This window comes from Macaca nemestrina, chromosome 10 (assembly GCF_043159975.1).
Source record: "Macaca nemestrina isolate mMacNem1 chromosome 10, mMacNem.hap1, whole genome shotgun sequence".
NCBI lineage: Eukaryota > Metazoa > Chordata > Mammalia > Primates > Cercopithecidae > Macaca > Macaca nemestrina.
The window spans coordinates 22,722,707-22,744,657 of NC_092134.1; the positions used below are offsets into that span (position 1 = coordinate 22,722,707).

At 43.6% G+C, this 21,951-nt stretch overlaps 1 protein-coding gene across 4 annotated transcripts in view; it reads left to right on the forward strand.

Annotated features, from left to right (window-relative positions):
• Positions 1-21,951, forward strand: part of LOC105493421 (protein phosphatase targeting COQ7) — a 48,889-nt gene that overhangs the window by 20,330 nt on the left and 6,608 nt on the right. For all 4 annotated transcript variants that reach the window (XR_011608842.1, XR_003020868.2, XM_071071115.1 and 1 more), the window contains exons 2-4: positions 10,809-10,988; positions 15,082-15,280; positions 21,673-21,796. Coding sequence is in view for 2 of the 4 variants with exons in the window: in XM_071071115.1 (XP_070927216.1) it covers positions 10,809-10,988; positions 15,082-15,280; positions 21,673-21,796 (503 nt within the window). In the remaining 2 variants the exon portion in view is untranslated. The remainder of the gene's footprint in view (positions 1-10,808; positions 10,989-15,081; positions 15,281-21,672; positions 21,797-21,951) is intronic.

Below are 21,951 nucleotides of genomic sequence, written 5' to 3' on the forward strand. Positions count from 1 at the left end.
TGTGCAACCTCCGCCTCCTGGGTTCAAACGATTCTCCTGCCTCAGCCTTCTAGTAGCTGGGACTACAGGCATGTGCCACCAGGCCAGGCTAATTTTTTTCTTTTTTTTTTTTTTTTTAATTTTTGAGATGGAGTTTTGCTCTTGTTGCCCAGGCTGGAGTGCAATGGTGCAATCTTGGCTCACCGGAACCTCCGCCTCCTGGGTTCTAGTGATTCTCCTGCCTCAGCCTCCCGAGTAGCTGGGATTACAGGCATGCACCACCACGCCCAGCTAATTTTTGTATTTTTAGTAGAGACAGGGTTTCACTATGTTTGTCAGGCTGGTCTCGAACTCCCGACGTTAGATGATCCGCCTGCCTCGGCCTCCCAAAGTGCTGGGATTACAGGTGTGAGCCACCACACCTGGCCAATTTTTTTCATTTTTAAAATAGAGACAGTGTCTCACTCTTTCACCCGGGCTGGATTGCGGTGGCATAGTGATACCTCACTGCAGCTTCAACCTGCTGGGCTCAAGCGACTCTCCCTTTGGGATAATTATTTGCAGATACATTTCACAGTCCTGAATCACAGGGGAGTGTTTTTTGTTTTTTGTTTTCTTGGGGGTTTTTTTGAGGTGGGTCTTGCTGTGTTACCCAGGCCCGAGTACGGTGGCACAATCACAGCTCCCAGACTCAAGTGATCCTTCTGCCCCTGACCCCCAAGCAGCTGGGACCACAGGCGTGTGCCACCATACCTGGCTAATTTTTTGTCTTTTTAGTAGAGACGGAGGTTTTACCATGTTGCTTAGGTTGCTCTCGAACTCCTGAGCTCAAATGATCTGCCTGCCTCAGCCTCCCACAGTGCTGGGATTACAGGCATGAGCCACTGCTTCCCATTGGGAACGTTCTTAAGTGCCCAAATAGTTAGGTTTAAGAAATGTTAATATAGGCTGGATGTGGTGGTTCACGCCTGTAATCCCAGCACTTTGGGAGCCCAAGGCTGTGTTGGGGGGAATCACTTGAGGTCAGGAGTTTGAGACCAGCCTGGCCAACATGGCAAAACCCCATGTCTGTATACAAATACAAAAATTGGCCAAGCAAGGTGGTGGGTGCCTGTAATACCAGCTACTGGGGAGGCTGAGGCAGGAGAGTTGCTTGAACCTGGGAGGCAGAGGTTGCAGTGAGCTGAGATTGCACCACTGCCCTCCAGCCTGGGCCACAGAGTGAGACTCCATCTCAAAAAAGAAAGAAAGAAAAGAAAAAGAAATGTTGATATAAATGTTATCTGTTCCATTGGATAGGAAATTGAGTTTCTACTCTGATCTCATTTTTTTTTCCAGTTATAGTGCTTCATGCTGTGATGTCTTTAGACAAATGAGGTTGCCTCTGAGAACACTATAGTCTTTGAAAAGTCTCAGCATCTGAAAATAAGATGGCTGTCATACTGCAATAAATATTGCTTAGCCCCCTTTCTCATTAGATGGCCCCTTACTGCAGAAAGTGTAAAAGCAGATACCCTTATTCCTCAGAGTACAGAGGGTCTCCTGATACTTCTATTATTCAACTCTTGTGATCCTGCCAGATTCTTACTCAGTTTCTCCTCTAGAGTTTCAATTCACTATCAAGTACCCATCCTAGTAGGCAGGAGATGTGTTTCACTGATGGAAAGACAATCCATGTAGAGCCAGTATGCTTCTTTGGAATGCGAGGCTTGATGTAAGATGGCTTGAGATCATGAAAGATGCAAGAAATAAAGCTGTTAACTTTGGGTACTACTTAATACTTGAAATTCTGCCAGAGTGTACATTAAATACATTTGTGAACAAAATCAAATTGTTGTTCTTCATTGATGCTTTTGTTAAAATTGAAATTTAGCATTTATTCTTAAAACGTTTACTTTGTAGGTAACTGCATGTCAGTCTGAAGATGAGTGCAGTAGGAAGGGTTTAAAATAATTGCAACATCATGCTGATGGCTGATAATGGAGGACAGTACTCGAGAGGCTCTTGCTGATTTTGACTAGTTCAGAAGTCTTTCTTACAGTGAGCCTTTTGCAATACACAGTTAGGCGACTGTGTAATTGGGAAGATAGGATTTTTAAGATAGCTATCATTTGGTTATAACTACTTTTTTTTTTTTTTTTTTTTTTTTTTGGAGACAGGGTCTTGCTCTGTCGCTCAGGCTGAAGTGCAGGTAGTGTGATCGCAGTGATCACAGCTCAATGCAGCATTGACCTCCTGGACTCGAGCAATCCTCCCACCCTCAGCCTCCTGTTTAGCTGGAACTACAGGTGTGTGCCACCATCCCTGGCTGATTTTTAAATGTTTTTGTAGAGACAGGTTTTGCTATGTTGCCCAGGCTGGTCTCGAACTCCTTAGCTCAAACAATCCTCCTACCTCAGCCTCCCAATATGCTGGGATTACAGGTATGAGCTACCACTCCTGGTCATAACTACCATTTTGCATGATTATACAATTTTGGCAAAGACAAAAACGTGTTAATTAGAAAAATGAAAATTGCTTAAGAATTTTCTTCTTAGCTGGGCTCAGTGGCCCATTCCTGTAATTCTAGCATTTTGGGAGGCCAAAGCAGGAGGATCACTTGAGCCTAGGAGTTCAAGACCACCCTGGGCACCATGGCGAGGACCCATCCCTACAAAAAATAAATAGCTGGGTATGGTGGCACATGCCTGTAGTCTCAGATATTCGGGAGGCTGAAATGGGAGAATCTCTTGAGTTCAAGAGTTCGAGGCTGCAGTGAGCTATTACTGCGCCACTGCATTCCAGTCTGGGTGACAGAGTGAGACCTCATATCTTTTTTTTTTTTCCCTGAGGCAGCAGCTTGCTCTGTCGCCCAGGCTGGAGTACAGTGATGCAATCTTGGCTCACTGCAACCTCCACCTCCTTCAAGTGATTCTCCTGCCTCAGCATCCCAAAAAGCTGAGATTACAGGCACGCACCAGCACGCCCAGCTAATTGTTGTATTTTTAGTAGAGACGGGGTTTCACCTTGTTGGACAGGCTGGTCTTGAACTCGTGACCTCAAGTGATCTGCCCACTTCAGCCTCCCAAAGTGCTGGGATTACAGGCGTGAACCACCACGCTGGGCCCGAGACCCCATTTCTTTTAAAAAAAAAATGTTTTTTCTTCTTATAAACACTTAATGATGGCAGACACCCAGAATTACTCTTTTTTGCTTCCCTTTTTAACTCTTTTTTTTTTTTTTTTGAGACGGAGTCTCGCTCTGCCGCCCAGGCTGGAGTGCAGTGGCCGGATCTCAGCTCACTGCAAGCTCCGCCTCCAGGGTTCACGCCATTCTCCCGCTTCAGCCTCCCGAGTAGTTGGGACTACAGGCGCCTGCCACCGCGCCCGGCTAGTTTTTTGTATTTTTTAGTAGAGACGGGGTTTCACCGTGTTAGCCAGGATGGTCTTGATCTCCTGACCTCGTGATCCGCCCGTCTCGGCCTCCCAAAGTGCTGGGATTACAGGCTTGCCCTTTTTAACTCTTAACCATAGAAAATCAGTCTGTGAGACCAGGCATGATGATTTGTGCTTGTAATCCCAGCACTTTGGGAGACTGAGGCAGGAGGATCACTTGAGCTCAGGAGTTTGAGACCAGCCTGGGCAACATAATGAGACCGCATCTCTACAAAAAATTAAAAGAAAAAAAATGAGTTGTCTGTGGTGGTGCATTCCTGTAGTCATAGCTACTCTGGAGGCTGAAGTGGGAGGATCCCTTGAGCCCAGGAGTTCGAAGTTACAGTGAGCTGTGTTTGCACCACTGCACTCCAGCCTGGGTGACAGAGCAGGATGCTGTTAAAAAAAGAAAAAGGGAAAAAAAATCAGTCTATGGAGAACCTAATAAAATACTTTGTAGAAACATAAATACTGTAAACTATTTTCTAATTGCTCATTTTGCTTCACAAAACTGACATTTCCATTGAAAAGATAAAACTAGGCTGGGCACGGTGGTTCATGACTGTAATCCCAGCACTTTGGGAGGCTGAGGTGGGCGGATTACGAGGTCAGGAGTTCGAGAACATCCTGGCCAACATGGTGAAACCCCGTCTCTACTAAAAATACAAAAAATTAGCCGAGCGTGGTGGTGCGCGCCTGTAGTCCCAGCTACTGGGGAGGCTGAGGCAGGAGAATCACTTGAACCCGGGAGGCAGAGGTTACAGTGAGCCAAGATGACACCACTGCACTCCAGCCTGGGCGACAGAGCGAGACTCCGTCTGAAAAAACATAAACAAACAAAGAAACAAAAAAACGCACTAAAGGATTTTTCTGTGTCTCTTCTCAGTCTTTTGCTTAGCTATTTCTGATATGTAACCATTATCATAATCTAATAGTGATTTTAATTGGATTTTGGGTCAAAGGAAACACTTAAGCTAGATATGTGCTCAAGGAATGTTATTAATGGAGACATAAGATGATTACAGTGAATTAAAGGAAATAGCTTCTATATTCGGTGCAACCTCTTTATCTTGGCATTCAAGGCCTTTCTAGTTATTAATTCAGCCTACTTTTTAGTTTCACTTCTCTCTACCTCCATAGAGATTATATCATTCTGACAAACTGGATACCTTACCTGAGTGTCTCATTCACCACTAAGGCATCAATTCTCAGATTTTCTGGCCCCAACTTGCCTTCCCAGCCGCTAACTCATAGTTCCTCACTTTATACACATTTCCACAAAGATGCCCTGCTGGCACCTGAAGTTCGACATACCCAAGACAATTAAATGTCTTTTAAAGGCATTTACACACCCTTGCCAACGGTAGAATAATCTAATCGATACTTTCTCATTCCCCAAATCCAGAAACAGTAGTTCCCCCTTATTTGAGGTTTCAGTTACCCATTGATGTGTTTTGGCATTGTCCTCACTCAGATTTCATCTTGAATTGTAGTTCCCATAATAATCCCCGTAAGCCCCCATCTACTGTTGTGATAGTGAGTTCTCATAAGATCTGATGGTTTTATAAGGGGCTTTTCCCCTTTTGCTCAGCACTTCTCTCTCCTGCTGCCATGTGAAGAAGGATGTGTTTGCTTCCCCTTCTGCCATGATTGTAAGTTTCCTGAGGCCTCTTCCAGCAATGCAGAACTATGAATCAATTAAACCTCCTTCCTTTATAAATTTCCTAGTCTCAGGTATTTCTTCATAGCAGCATGAGAATGGACTAATACACCCACATTACATAACAATAATATAGACAGAGACCACATTCACACAACATTTATTATAGTATATTGTTATAATTGTTCTATTTTATTATCGTTGTTAACCTCTTAACTATGCCTTATATATATATATTAAACTTGGCCAGATCCAGTGGCTCATGCCCATAATCTCAGCACTTTGAGAGGCCAAGGTGTGAGATTGCTTGAGCCCAGAAGTTTGAGACCAGCCTGGGCAACATAGTGAGACCCTGTTTCTACAAAAACTTAAAAAAAAAAATGCTGTATGTGTCAGGGTGTGTCTGTAATCCCAGCTACTAAGGAGGCTGAGATGGGAGGAACACTTGAGCTCAGGAGTTCAAGACTGCAGTAAGCTATGATCAGGCCACCACTCCAGCCTGGGCTAGAGTGAGACCCCCATCTCTTAAAAGAAAACAAAACTATTACTAAGTGATTTTAGTTTTTCTTTTGTTGGTACTAAGTTTTTGGAATCCAGAATGTATTTTACACTTAATAGCAAGCACTTCTCAATCCAAACAAGTGACATTTTAGACTCAATAGCCACACGTGGCTAGTGGCTCCCATGTTAGACAGCATAGGTCAGTAGCATAAAGAACTTCAAGAAATCTTGGACTGGCATTCTTGATTTTCTACAACTTTTGCTACTGCTCTGCATTTTTCAGCTTCTCCCTGCTCACCCAAGCCCCAGCGTCTAGTTGTCTGCCTTTTTTTTCTTCTTGTTATCCTTCTCTGCCACGGAAATCTGGCTGACCCCCGCCAGGGACTATCCGAATGCCACTTTCAGAGCAGGCTGACACTGTTCTTGAGGTGCTCCATTCTTGTCATGTCTGTAAGCACTAATGAGGTGCTCCATTCTCATCGCGTCCGTAAGCACTAACCACTGGCTGTTGACCCTCCCGCAGCAGCGTTTATGGGAACCGTTTGTCTGATTTATCTGTGAAAAGTCTAGCTCCCCACTAGCAGGGGAGCTTCTCAGAGACCGGCTTTCTCTCAGCCCCCTTATTTCCTAGCGCAGTGTGCACAATGTGGTGGTCCACGTGTGGCCTCTATTTGCTCTTAGGGTATTCTTATTCTTATCCTTTGCTGTTTGATAGTTGTATTCCTGACATCTTTGGGATCTTAATTAACAATTAGTTTTCTTTACCTTTGAAATGTATTCTGAATGAAATTTCCCTTTATGTATGGATTAGTTCCACTGTTTAAAGTGTGTTCTTGCTCTTTGCAGTCTGAAGCTTTTGCAGTAGAGGACATACTAATTTCTGTGTAGAAACAACCACCTAATATGAATAAAATTAGGTTTCATATATACATGTAGGTTATTCTAGTTTTAGTCTGATTCTTATCCCAAATACAACTCTTCCCCTCATATAACTTAGTTATATATATGTACTGTATTAAGGTTTTTTTCCCTACAGCTTTATTGAAGAGTTTATATGCTTTTTGAATTTCTGTCTCCCCTAAAGAGATTTGGTCAGTGGTGTTTTGCTCGGCATCCTTTGCCTGTGTGACAAAGTAAACAGGTGCCCAAAAGGTTGCGCTCTATTCTGGGAGAAATCTGATTAATGTTGAAGGGCTGTGTCAGGTCAGACTCAACCTGCTGACAGATTATTTAGTGAGTGTGAGGATCGAGGATCAACTCTAAACGTTATCTTAGATTTTAATGGTTTTCTTGTGAAGGGCATTTGCAGATGAAACCAATTTGTAGTTAAAGTTAATTGAAGTTGTACCAGAGACTAGTTAAGAAGAAATTCTTCCCTGAAGCAGGCAGTAGTTTGAAAAGAATGAATGATTCATCAGATAGTGTTGCAAGGCTTATAGTTATATTCTGTATTTTAACATAAATTGTTGTGTTTTAAATTGTGGTGAAATCTTACTCCTAGTAAAATAAGAATTTCTCTAAAGAAGTTCCTATTTAAATGATCTTAAATTCTCTTAATATAAAAAGTTTCCCAAATCTCCTCACAACTCCTTGAAAAACAGTGAAATGTGCTGTTCCTTGTAAGATAGATTCCTAGTTAGCCCAGCTGCTTCTCTTTCCCTCACCCTCACCCTCACCCCTCAATCCACGTGTTCTGTTTCATGGATCCCAAATGTCTGCACACCTCTAACTACACTGCCAGCAGATTGTGAGTGGACTATGAAAGTGGACTATGAAATGGATCTCTTAATCTCCTCCTTCCACTCTTGCTCTCCACACAGCAGGCAAAAGGGTCTTTTTTCTTCGTAAACTTGTTATCGTTATTATTTAAATGTTGTGTTATGGAAAATTTCAAATATATATCAAAGTAGAGAGATTGGTGTACTTCTTATTCAGCTTCTATTCATGGCCAGTCTTGTTTCATCTGTGCTTCTGTCACTCCTGCTTCAACCCCTTAAATATTTTGAAACCAATCCCAGACTTTTTATTACTTTAATTAGCTAGTTTGGAATTGCCCCATCGTGAAATTTGGCTTATTGGTTGGTCACATAGGTGGGGAAAGTTGCTGTCCCAATGGTGATAAACTATTTGTCGCCTTCTTTATGTCTTCCAATTCTGTTTCCTCTTACTTTTTCACAGTGTGTTGCCTTTCTTTTTGACAACTGCCATCCCCAGAGAAATAGTTTCATGTGTCCAATTCATGTTAAGCCCTTTTTTCAGGGATGTGTATATAGGCACTCTGCTACTTTTGTACCAAATACATTCTTAAAGTTGAATGTACAAATAAATGTGTATATGGGAAGGATGTTTCCATGCTCAGAAAGTTTTAAAAATTATAAAATCCCTGTTTTAAAAAATCGTGATATATGCTCATGATAAAAATAAAATTAAAACAATACAGAATAGTATGAAGTAAAAGGCAAAAATTCCCATTTTGTTCATGGATCATTTTCAGTTTCTTATTTCTAAAGCAACCATTGCTAATATTTCTTATGGATCCTTCCAGAAAGACCATTTAAAGCCTTAATAATGTATATTTTTGACATTTTCTCTCAGTGTCTTTGAATTTAGTAGATAGAAATTAGTTTTAGTGTTAGAAAGAATAGCTTGGTGTTTTGCAAGAGTTTGATTAGAAGATTGTATGATGGCTTTGATATTTTATTGACTTTCTTAAACACTAATTTCCTCTTGATAAAGGAGCTTTAAGCAGACTCTAAACTCATCAGCAACTCTTTGGGCCTATGAAAAGCTCTATACTAGTACTATCCAGTAAAAATATAATGTGAGCCACATATGTAATTTTAAATTTCTTAGTATTCATATTAAAATAAGAGGCCAGGCAGGCATGGTGACTTACGCCTGTAATCCCAGCACTTTGGGAGGCTGAGGCAGGAGGATCAGTTGAGCCCAGGAGTTCAGAACCAGCCTGGGCAATATAGTGAGATCCTGTCTCTGTATTGCCAGACAAACAAAAACTAGCGAGGTGTGGTGGCACGACCCTGTAATCCTTGCTACTCAGGAGGCTGAGGCAGGAGGATCACTTAAGCCTGGGAGTTCAAGACTGCAATGAGCTGTGATCCTAACACTACACTCCAACCTGGACAACAGAGCAAGCCACTGTCTCTAAAAATAATAATAATTAATTTTTTAAAAGGTGAAATTTGGCCGGATGCAGTGGCTGATGCCTGTAATCCCAGCACCTTGGGAAGCCGAGGTGGGCAGATCACTTGAAGTCAGGAGTTTGAGACCAGCCTGGCCAACATGGCAAAACCCTGTCCCTGCTAAAAATAAAAGCTAGGTGTAGTGTCGAGCACCTGTAGTCCCAGCTAGGGAGGCTGAAGCAGGAGAATCACTTAAACCTGGGAGGCAGAGGTTGCCGTGAGCTGAGGTCATGCCAGTGTCCTTCAGCCTGGGTGACAGAGCGAAACTCTGTCTCAAAAAAAAAAAAAATAGGTAAATAAAGAAAGGTGAGCTCAGTCTTGATAATGCGTTCTCTTTGGTGCTTTATATCCAAAATATTCTTTCTTTTTCTGTTTCATTTTTTGAGGCCAGGTCTTACTGGTCCACCCATGCTGGAGTACAGTGGTGTAATCATGGCTCACTGTAGCCCCAACCACGTGGGCTCAAGCAATCCTCCTGCCTCAGCCTCCTGAGTAGCTGGGACTACAGGTGCACACCACTATGCCTGGCTAATTTTTTTATTTTTAGTAGAGTCAGGGACTCACTGTGTTGTCCAAGCAGGTCTTGGGGGGACGGGTGCAGTGGCTCATACCTGTAATCCCAGCACTTTGGGAGGCCGTGGTCAGCAGATCATGAGGTCAGGAGATGAGACCATCCTGGTTAACATGGTGAAACCCCTTCTCTACTACAAATACAAAAAAATTAGCCAGGTGTGGTGGCATGCACCTGTAGTCCCAGCTACTCGGGACGTTGAGGCAGGAGAATCCCTTGAACCCGGGAGGCGGAGAGGTTGCATTGAGCTGAGATCACACCACTGCACTCCAGGTTGGCGACAGAGCAACGGAGTTTCACTCTTGTTGCCCAGGCTTGAATGCAATGGCGCGATCTCGGCTCATCGCAACCTCCACTTCCCAGGTTCAAGCAATTCCCCAGCCTCAGCCTCCCAAGTAGCTGGGATTACAGGTGCCTGCCACCATACTTGGCTAATTTTTTGTATTTTTAGTAAAGACGGGGTTTCACCATGTTGGTCAGGCTGATCTCGATCTCCTGACCTGAGGCAATCTACCTGCCTTGGCCTCCCAAAGAGATTATACTTTTTTTCATATTAAGTTTTCAAAATCCACTGTGTTTTGTTTGTTTGTTTTTTGTTTTTGAGACGGAATCTCGCTCCATTGCCCAAGCTGGAGTGAAGTGGAGCAATGTTGGCTCACGGCAAGCTTGGCTTCCCAAGTTCACGCCATTTTCCTGCCTCAGCCTCCCAAGTAGCTGGGACTACAGGCGCCCACCACCATGCCCAGCTAATTTTTCGTATTTTTAGTAGAGACGGGTTTTTACCGAGTTAGCCAGGATGGTCTCAATCTCCTGACCTCATGATTTGCCCTCCTTGGCCTCCCAAAGTGCTGGGATTACAGGTGTGAGCCACCGCGCCTGGCCCACTGTGTGTTTTATACTTAGAGGAGCACATCTCAAGTTGGGCTACCCCCGTTTCAGATGCTCAGTAGCCACGTGTGGAATGGCTATTGTATTGTACAGTACCGCCCTCTACAGGGTAGAAGGAGAGGGGATGGGATATGTTCTCAATTTTGTTCTTTATTTCCCAGTGATTGACCAATGTTTGCTGCTTTTGATGTTCTTTGTGATCTCCATCTCTGACTCAGTTGTATCATCACTAGCATCAGCACTTTGTTTAAAAATCAATTTTCATTCTTATAAAAGACAACAAAGTATTAATGACAAATACATCTATACACAGGTGCTAATCCTGCTGAAATTGAACTCTTGGCTGGTAGGCAATGCCACCCTGTGGTAGCTCAAAAGTTTATTCATCAATATATGAAAGGCCAAATTCTAAGTAGAGAATGTGGCTTAGGAGTGTTAGTGTAGAATACATTAAACGTGAGTGCTTTTTATTATGAATTTTGGAGTAAATATATGTAGTAGCATGTAGTGAAATTAACTGTTAGGAGAAAACAGAGGTAAGAATTCCTGAGAAGTTGGTAAGATTGTTCTTTTAATGTAATTTTTTTTTTCTTCAGGGGTTGCAGATGGTGTAGGAGGCTGGAGAGACTATGGAGTTGATCCATCTCAGTTCTCAGGGACTTTAATGCGGACATGCGAACGTTTAGTAAAAGAAGGACGGTTCGTACCTAGTAATCCCATTGGAATTCTCACCACAAGCTACTGTGAGTTGCTGCAAAATAAAGTACCTTTGCTCGGTAAGTGGATATCCTATGTGTTTTCCTCTATTGAAGCCCCCTAGATAGTTAAAAACAAAACCAAGAAAATCACTTATCAGACCAGCTTTTTTCTGAGGCTCTTCCTACTAAGCAGAGTGTGATAGAGAAACTATAGGCTAATCACTGGGCGCAGTGGTTCACGCCTGTAATCCCAGCACTTTGGGAGGCTGAGGCGGGCAGATCACCTAAGGTCGGGCGTTCGAGACCAGCCTAACGAACATAGAGAAACCCTGTCTCTCTATGTTGTTCACATCTGTAATCCCAGCACTTTGGGAGGCCAAGGAGGGCAAATCATGAGATCAGGAGATTGAGACCATCTGGCTAACTCGGTGAAAACCCGTCTCTACTAAAAATACAAAAATTCACCGGGCGTGGTGGCGCATGCCTGTAATCCCAGCTACTCGGGAGGCTGAGGCAGGAGAATCACTTGAACCCAGGAGGTGGAGGTTACGGTGAGCCGAGATGGCGCCATTGCACTCCAACCTGGACAACAAGAGTGAAACCCTGTCTCCAAAAAAAAAAAAAAAAGAGAGAGAGAGAAACTATAGACTAACCAGAATACTTACTACTGTTTGAAGGGAATGTGGATAGGTACAGCACTTCGGAAAACAATCTGGTATTAAATATGAACACATAGTATGCCGCAGCAATTGCACTTCTAGGTGTTTACCCTAGACTAGAGAAACTCTTGCACAATATGTGAACCAAGAGATATGTTGCCAATAATAGCAGAGAACTGGGGACAACCTAAAAGTCTGTCTGTTGTAGAAAAATACATTGTGAACAGAAATGACTTAAAGCTGCATGCTCTACTCAGGAACATGTTGTGAAGGGAAGAGAGAACATTGCAGAATTCCACCTAACAGATTCCACATATTTCAAGTTTAGAAACATAAAAGGTTAAAACTGTATTGTTGAGGGATTCTAAAACTTGGTAAAAGAAGAAAGAAGAACAAGAGGAAAGAAAAGAAAGGATCTGGCCTGCAAAATTCAGTTCATTACCTGTAATGAGTTCAAGTTGTGTTTGGTCACCTCACACTAACAGGTGATTAGTTGGTGAAATAACTTGGCACAAATTAGACCCCTGATAATCTTGTATTAGAAAACTTAAAACCAAATATCTAGGGGTTGTTTATCTGGTATGCTAATGGAGCATCCTTTGGCCAGGCCTCTACATTTGTTTGTTAAATGGTTTCCTGGGAACTTACCCAGCCTTCTAAGCAGACTCTCAGGGTATTATTACATTTCTGCTCATTGCCAGCATCTTTCTAGTTACTAGAAAGCCTCCCTCCCAGTCACCATTGACATTTAAAATCAGCCTCTGTTTAGCCGGGCGCGGTGGCTCACACCTGTAATCCCAGCACTTTGGGAGGCCGAAGTTGGCGGATCACAAGGTCAGGAAATTGAGACCATCCTGGCTAACACAGTGAAACCCTGTCTCTACTAAAAATACAAAAAATTAGCCCGTGTGGTGGCAGGTGCCTATAGTCCCAGCTACTTGAGAGGCTGAGGCAGGAGAATGGCGTGAACCTGGGGGAGCTGAGATCACACCACTGCACTCTAGCCTGGGCAACAAAGCAAGACTCCGTCTGAAAAAAAAAAAAAAAAAAGTCAGCCCCTGTTCAGTGTTAATGGAGATCACCACAGTTGTAGAATTTGCCTTCAGTTTAAAGTCCTTTGTAAGGAGTACTTTTTATCAGTCTGCTGTCTTCTGTCTTTGTGCTGTGATTAACTAACTTGTTTTCCTTCAAACTGAGGAGGAATCTTGTCTTGCAGTTGCAGTATATACTGCTTTGTCTGAATTCCCTGTTTTGGACATGCAATCTGGAGCTTGCCTGGCACAGTGAAACATTCTAGATTCTATTTCTAGCACATCTCTGTCAACTTGCTGTGTGACTTTGGGCAACCCGCTTAACCTCTGATCTCCTTGCTTCACATGTTAAATGGAGAGAGAGCCCCTGGACACAGATTCCAGGGGCCTGCCTCCTGCATGTTCTCAAGAGTGGCTCTGCTGACCCCCTGACCCCCGATCATTTACTTTGACTTGAGATAACCGGTTACAAAACACATAACTATCCTGATTTTTTTTTTTTTTTTTTTTTTGAGACGGAGTCTTGCTCTGTCGCCCAGGCTGGAGTGCAGTGGCCGGATCTCAGCTCACTGCAAGCTCTGCCTCCCGGGTTCAAGCCATTCTCCTGCCTCAGCTTCCCGAGTAGCTGGGACTACAGGCGCCCGCCACCTCGCCCGGCTAGTTTTTTGTATTTTTTAGTAAAGACGGGGTTTCACCGTGTTAGGCAGGATGGTCTCGATCTCCTGACGTTGTGATCCACCCGTCTCGGCCTCCCAAAGTGCTGGGATTACAGGCTTGAGCCACCGCGCCTGGCAACTTGCCATGGTCATATAACTGGAAAATGATGACACACTGGGATTTAATACAGCTGGTTCCGTGGCCCATTTGTTTTGTTTTCCTTTTAACCATCATTTAAATAATTTAGACTTTGCCTATTGCTTTTTTAAAAAAATTTACTTCTAGTAAACATTACTCTTTTTGGTGTACAGTTCTTTAAGTTTTGACATCATCTTTTGTTGTTAAAGAAACTTTCATGAGTTTGTAATCTACTTATTTTAAAGTTATCTTTCCTTTCAAATATATTTTATATAATTTTAATGGCTATAAAATAGCTAACACTATCTGTTGTAAGGGTTTGACGTGACTTAACTAATTTTAATCCTTAGAAATAATTCTATGAGGTACTTACTGTTATCCCTGTTTTTGTGGATGAGGAAATTGGGGCACAGAGAGGTTAAGTAGCTCTCTCCGTCACAGAGCTGGGAAGTGGCAGAGTTAGGATTCAGACATAGGCAGGCTGACTCCAGAGCCTGTACTCCTGAGTATTACTTGATGGTGTATCTTTGCACTGTATGGATGTACTGTAATTTATTTAACCAGTCCCTTATTTTAGATGTTTAGATTGTTTCTAGTTCTTCCTCATCTTAAGCAATGTTTTTGTACTTAAGTGTTGTTTGTCCCTCTAATTATTTTCTTAGCATAAATTCTCACAGATGGAATTGCTACATGAAAGGAGGTACATTTTTCAGGGCTATCTTGCCCTCCAGGAAAGTTGTTTACTTTTACTTTTCACTTCCGCAGAATGTTCTGTGCAGTGGGCATGTTCCCTACACTTTGCCAACACCATGCATTATCTTTTGACTCGTGTTAAACTAATAGGTGAAAGCATTACTAGTGAGGTGGTCATTTTTTCATATATTTACAGATCATCTACATTTATTTCTTTGTGAACTGCCTATTTTTCTATGTTGTCATTTTTCTGGTGGAGGTAGGTATAGGTTTAACTGTTAGTACTTGAGAGCGGTCTCTGCTAGTTGTGCCGTTAGCGTTTCAGTCTAGGGAAGATTCTGTGGCCCGTGCACAGCTAAGCTATCCTGAGTTCTTTGCCCAGAGTCTCTGTCGAATGAACAGGTTGATTCCACAAGCTGCCTGCAGAAATTTGGTCTTGTTGCCTCATAGTGAGTGAGTCATTAGTCTCCAATAAAAGTTCTTCATGACCTCAACAGATGGAAATCTGGTTTAAAATTGTAGTTATGTGCCCTGTCTTAAATGTTGGTGAATTTTGTGGAGAAGGCTTCCTGCCAGTGACTAATAAGAAATGTCAGGAAAATGTAACATTTTCATTCTGGCATTTAAGTATTAAAACTTAATATCTCAACAACATGCTTTTGAGCATTTGGCATCGATGATAGCACTACTGTTGAAATAGTGTGATTAAATACCAGTCATTTTTATTGCTTTCTATCACTGCAAATGAAAGAATTCAGATCATCGGTGGCCCAATTACTATTTATAATACAAATCCTTTTTCTTTCCCCACCCTGTTAACCCTGATCAGGATATTATTGACATTCATAGAGGATGTGGAGCATAACTAAGAAAGGTCCTGTTTAGGCAAAGGAGGTTTAAATTATGGTGTGTTGCTCTTTGGGGTTATGTGTTAATGTGTGTGCAAAGGCAGCCTAGGAAGAAAAAATAAATGGAGATGATTTTTGTTTCTAGGTAGCAGCACCGCCTGCATTGTGGTGCTGGACAGAACCAGCCACCGCTTACACACGGCAAACCTGGGCGATTCAGGCTTCCTGGTTGTCAGGGGTGGTGAAGTTGTGCACCGATCAGATGAGCAGCAGCATTACTTCAACACTCCATTCCAGCTCTCAATCGCTCCCCCCGAAGCTGAGGGAGTCGTCTTGAGTGACAGGTAATCTCCCCTCTCAGCCATTCAGTGTGAGCAGGATGTGGTTCATTCATAGTCCCCTCCTGTCCCCCTTGAATGCAGTGAGGTAGGTATTTCCATGAAAAGAAGACACTGAGGCCGGGTGCGGTGGCTCAAGCCTGTAATCCCAGCACTTTGGGAGGCCGAGACGGGCGGATCACGAGGTCAGGAGATCGAGACCATCCTGGCTAACCCGGTGAAACCCCGTCTCTACTAAAAAATACAAAAAACTAGCCGGGCGAGGTGGCGGCGCCTGTAGTCCCAGCTACTCGGGAGGCGGAGCTTGCAGTGAGCTGAGATCCGGCCACTGCACTCCAGCCTGGGCGACAGAGCGAGACTCCGTCTCAAAAAAAAAAAAAGAAAAGAAGACACTGAGAATGTTCTTATCAAGAGGACCTTTTAGTTTAACTTTGAAAGATACTTTGCTGGAACTAGACAATCTAGCTCAGTGGAATTCTGATAAATACCCAATAATTTGACAAGACCCTGAAAATGCTATTTCAGGCTTACAGAATATCAATTTTTTCATATCAACACCACATGGTACATACAGTACCTTTATGAAATTGTGCTGGAGAAATGAGTCATTGTTCATGCATGCCATTGCTTATACAAGATTTTGCATACATTGTTAGGGAAGAGCACAAACAGACATCTGCGTTATTTATCAGAATAACTTCCTGATTCTCTAGACCTCTTATTACATGCATCAAATAGAACTGGCAGGAAATTGAATCAAAATGGTCTTGAGTGGCTGGGCACGGTGGCTCACACCTATAATCCCAGCACTTTGGGAGGCTGAGGTGGGTGGATCACTTGAGGCCAGGAGTTCAAGACCAGCCTGGCCAACATGGTGAAACCCCATCTCTACTAAAAATGCAAAAATTAGTTGGGCGTGGTGGCGGGCGTCTGTAGTCCCAGCTACTCAGGAGGCTGAGGCAGGAGAATCGCTTGAACCCGGGAAGCAGAGGTTGCAGTGAGCCGAGATCATGCCACTACACTCTCGCCTGGGTGACAGAGCAAGACACCGTCTCAAAAAAAACAAAACGTTAAAGCCAGAATGGTCTTGAGGTGGGCACAGTGGTGTAGAACCATAGTCCCAGGTACTTGAGAGGCTGAGGCTGGAAAATTGATAGAGTCCAGCCTGGGCGATATAGCGACACCCTGTCTCTTAAAAAAAGTGGTCTTGGACATGTTCTTTGATAAAGTTATTGAGGTGTTCTCTTTTTCTTTCTCACGTCTTTTCTCAATTCACTTTTAAATTGTCAAGAACATTCCAAGATGGTACTTTTTTCTTCCCCCACTTCTCTGAGACGGAGTCTTGCTCTTGTTGCCCAGGCTGGAGTGCAATGGCATGATCTCGGCTCACTGCAACCTCTGTCTCCCGGTTCAAGTGATTCTCCTGCTTCAGCCTCCCGAGTAGCTGGGATTACAGGTGCCCGCCACTATGCCTGGCTAATTTTTGTATTTTTAGTAGAGTTGGGGTTTCACCGTGTTGGCCAGGCTTGTCTGAAACTCCTGACCTCGTGATCCACCTGCCTCGGCCTCCCAAAGTGCTGAGATTAACAGGCATGAGCCACTGTGCCCAGCCAAGACAGTACTTTTTTGAGTTGACTTTTACAGTTTTTCTTTTCTTAGATGAGTGTCCAGAGTAAGGCAAAGCCTCAGATTTCAGTGTCTTTAACAATCTTATAGCTTTATAGGACCTGGCACAAACATCACTGGCAATTCATAAATGTTGATTAATGGACAATGAACCTTTTGTAAAAATAGAAGCATTCTAGCAAGTACTTGTCTCTGCTTAATAGCTCTTATTAAACCAGCTCTTAGGTCCAAACTAAGATAAAATGAATTATTATTGCCATCTTTTAAACTGGAATGAGCATGTTATATGATTAAATATTTAGTATTGCCCATCTAAAAAGTAACTTTAGCAGTATAAGTAACTTTTTAAAAGTCTAAATATTCTTCCAATTATGGTCAACAGCCCAAATCCGAAAGTAGAAAGTAAAAGTAGGCGGGTGACCATAATTGGAAGAATATTTGATTCTAGCCCCTTCTTAAGTTGGCTGTAATCTACATTATTGTTAGCCACACTGGAGTGGGGAGAACTCTGAACCCCAAGGCCTGCATAGAGCCCAAGCTCAGATCACAGTTTTTGGAAACTGGTGCTTTAATTTTTTCTTCATTTGATTCTTCTTGTTGGGCTGCCAAGCACCAAAGCAGCCCTGCCATATCTCACACACTGTCTGTGGGACAGACAGGTTGGGGCAGTACTCTGCCAGCGTGCCAACGAGGTGGAGGTGGCTTCCCCTGGAGCCCAGAGACAGCTCGCTAGCATGTGATTTCAGCTCATGTTTCAGTGCAGTTAAAAGTTTCCAGCAGCACAGTATGTTCAATCAAAACGGGCAAAACTGCAGCTGGCGGAACACCAAGCTCATGGGTGGGAGTGTTAGGAGAGGACAAACTGTCCAATGGGAGCAAGACTCTCACAGACAGAATAGCAAAGGACACTCCTGGGGAAAGAAAAACCTCAGCATAAAACAGAGCTTCAGTGCCAACCTGGTCATTAATCTATACTTCTATAATCTGATTAGCTTTCAAAGGCCGAGTAAATGAGAGCATCTTGCATGGTTTTCTCTTTATTCCACAGAGAGAATTGACCTGATTTCCCCCAGTTTTACAGTCTTTTTCCTTTTTTTTTTTTTTCATGCTGCATGTATCTCCTTAGTTAATGGTCCCTCTTATCTACAGAATATTATTTTAACCTTAACTTACAGGTTTTCCTTTAGTAGACATTTTTACAAAATGTTGATTATCTAAATGTGTAAGTGAAAGTCGGTTCCCTGCAGCAGCACGTGGCAGAACTTCATGTGCCACCTTCTTCCTCAGTCAAGTGAAGATAAACCAGAAATTTTCTGAGTGCATTTAGTGTGAATCCTCATAGGCATGTGTGCTTTTGTTTGGTAGTTTTTATGCTTTCTCTTCACAAATGTTGTCACATGTTGCTTACACAAGTGTTGGGGTTTTTCTGTTGAGCTTAGGGTGCTTTGTGTCTGGTGCCTCCCTTCCGGGTCAGTATCTGATTTGCTTTCCTGGCTCTTGTTCCTTAATTACAGATTAAGGCAGATTATCAGATCTCACCTTTCCCTCCCCAGGGAGGCCTGGAAGGAGTGAAACTGGCCTTAAGAAGTACCCAAGAGGCCGGGCACGGTGGCTCACGCCTGTAATCCCAGCACTTTGGGAGGCCGAGGCGGGCAGATCTCAAGGTCAGGAGCTCAAGACCACGGTGAAACCCCGTCTCCACTAAAAATACAAAAAAATTAGCCAGGCACAGTGGCGGGCGCCTGTAGTCCCAGCTACTCGGGAAGCTGAGGCAGGAGAATGTCGTGAACCCGGGAGGCGGAGCTTGCAGTGAACTGAGATCGCGCCACTGCGCTCCAGCCTGGGCGACAGAATGAGACTCTGTCTCAAAAAAAAAAAAAAGAGGAAGTACCCAGGAACCAGCCTCAGGAGGCCATGATCTCTGAATATAAGATCTTTTCTCCCTACCCAGGGTTTTCCCCCATTTTTATGTCTGCATCTGTTTTTTTTTTTTAAGAGTTGTACACAAAAAAGTTTAGTGAGACATCTGCCCCTGTTTCTGTCCTCAGCCACATTCTCTCTCCTCAAAGGTAGCCGCTATGAGCAGTTTTTTTTTTTTTTTTTTTTTTGAGACAGATCTCGCTCTGTCGCCCAGGCTGCTGGAGTGCAGTGGCGCAGTCTCGGCTTACTGCTACCTCTGCCTCCCTGGCTCTAGCAGTTCTCCCGCCTCAGCCTCCTGAGTAGCTAGAATTACAGGTGTGCACCACCACTATCTAAGTTTTTGTATTTTTTTAGTAGAGATGGGGTTTCACCATGTTGGCTAGGCTGGGCTTGAACTCCTGACCTCAAGTGATCTGCCCGCCTTGGCCTCCCAAAGTGCTGGGATTACAGGCATGAGCCACCACCCACAGCCTGCTATGAGCAGTTTCTTTGATTCTCTCCAGATTTATTCTCTGCATATAGAAGCATCCATATCTGTGTGTCTTTCTGCCCTTTTTTTTTTTTTTATGGAAATGTTTGCACATATGACACACCGTCTGCACCTTGCTTTTTTCTTCAACAGTATATTGAAGAGTTTTTTCCCCCAATTTGGAGAGTCAAATATTTAGCTGCTTCATTCATTTAGTTATGCAACAGATACTTCTTTTTTCTTTTTTTGTTTTGAGATGGAGTCTCGCTCTGTCGCCCAGGCTAGAGTGCAGTGGCGCCATCTCAGCTCACTGCAACCTTCACCTCTGGGGTTGAAGCAAGCGATTCTCCTGTGTCGGCCTTCCAAGTAGCTGGGATTATAGGCACACGCCACCATGCCACCATGCTTGGCTAATGTTTATATTTTTAGCAGAGATGGGGTTTCACCATGATGGCCAGGCTGGTCTTAAACTACTAACCTCAAGTAATCTGCCTGCCTCGGCTTCCCAAAGTGCTGGGATTACAGGCGTGAGCCACCACGCCCAGTCAAGATACCAAGATATTTCTTGAAGACGTGTTACACCAGGCACACTAATAAATACCCATGTATGATGAGCACTTTGGGACCCTGGGGAGACACAGAGTCCTTACTGTGCCAGTACACTGTAGATATTTCAAGTGAATGAATTCTTTTTTTTTTTCTTCTTTTTTTTGAGACGGAGTTTCGCTCTTGTAGCCCTAGCTAGAGTGCAATGGTGCGATCTAGCTCACTGCAACCTCTGCCTCCCAGGTTCAAGCGATTCTTCTGCCACAGCCTCCCTAGTAGCTGGGATTATAGGCGCATGCCACCACACCCGGCTAATTTTTTTGTATTTTTGGTAGAAATGGGTTCTAACCAGGCTGGTCTCGAACTCCTGACCTCAAGTGATCTGGCCAAGTCTCACTCTGTCGCCAGGCTAGAAGGCAGTGGCACAATCTTGGCTCACTGGCTCACTGCAACCTCCATCTCCTGGGTTCAAGCAATTTTCCTGCCTCAGCCTCCTGAATAGCTGGGATTACAAATGTGTGCCACCACGCCCAGCTAATTTTTTAATTTTTAGTAGAGATGGAGTTTCACCATGTTGGTCAGGCTGGTCTTGAACTCCTGACCTCAGGTGATCCACCTGCCTTGGCCTCCCAAAGTGCTGGGATTACCACAGGTGTGAGCCACCATGCCCAGCAGTGAATGAATTCTTATAGGATTGGCATGTTGTTCTCCACAGGTACTCATCATCCCACCCTCACAGCACCCCAGGAGCCAGATTCGAATATCCAAGGAAACTGATGAGTGAAATATGTGAATAAGAGAGGGTGGGCTGGGCGACTGGTGATTACAGTGGCTCACGCCTGTAATCCCAGCACTTTGGGAGGCCGGGGCAGGTGGATCACCTGAGGTCAGGAGTTCAAGACCAGCCTGGCCAACATGGCAAAAGCCTGTCTCTACTAAAAATGTAAAAAAAAAAAAAATTGCCGGACGTGGTGGTCAATGACTGTGGTCCTACAGGCACTATTTTACATACCTGTAGTCCCAGCTACTTGGGAGGCTGAGACAGGAGAATCGCTTGAACCTGGAAGGCAGAGGTTGCAGTGAGCCTATATCGTGCCACTGCACTCCAGCCTCCAGCCTCCACGACAGAGTGAGACTTGTCTCCAATTGTCTCCAAAAAAAAAAAAAAAGGCTGGGCGCAGCGGCTCACACCTGTAATCCCAGCACTTTGGGAGGCCGAGGCAGGCAGATCACAAGGTCAGGAGATCAAGACCATTCTGGCAAACACGGTGAAACCCCGTCTTTACTAAAAATACAAAAGAATTAGCCGGGCGTGGTGGCGGGCGCCTATAGTCCCAGCTACCCAGGAGGCTGAGGCAGGAGAATGGCGTGAACCTGGAGGGGCGGAGCTTGCAGTGAGCAGAGATCATGCCACTGCACTCCAGCCTGGGCGACAGAGCGAGACTCCATCTCAAAAAAAAAGAGAGAGAGAGGGAGGATGGAATTTGGCTTTAAAGTATTAGGAATAAAGACTCATTTCCACTTGGATTTTAGAGGTGTGTTAGATCTGACTCAGAAGAGAACCCTTCCTCCTCCTCGGCCACTTGTGACTAATCATCATACTTGGTTTTACTCAGGAGTTTCAGTTAAAATTTTGAAACATTTTATATTAGTTTTCAATTAACTTTTTTCAGGGTTGGGAGTTTCAGAGTGACTTTTTTAAAATATTGATTACATTATTATAAATTAGTTTTTCTTGCAGAAGGCTTATTACATTGTAAAATAGTGCCTGTAGGACATTTTGAACTCATCTCTAAAGGGCCTTTTTAACTTTGTCCCTCTCCTGTCCTTGCCACAGTCCGGATGCTGCTGATAGCACGTCTTTTGATGTCCAGTTAGGAGACATTATCCTGACGGCAACAGATGGACTCTTTGACAACATGCCTGATTATATGATCCTTCAGGAGCTAAAAAAGTTAAAGGTAATTAACTCAAAGGTTAGCTCTTGGGAACAGTGGCCCTCTCTGGACAGCTGAGTTTTATGGATTCAGTTGCATTATCTCTTTGTAGTTTTGGAAATAACTATTTTGTGAATTTCAGGAAACTAATAATAGCTCTGGTCTTTCAAATAATTAGA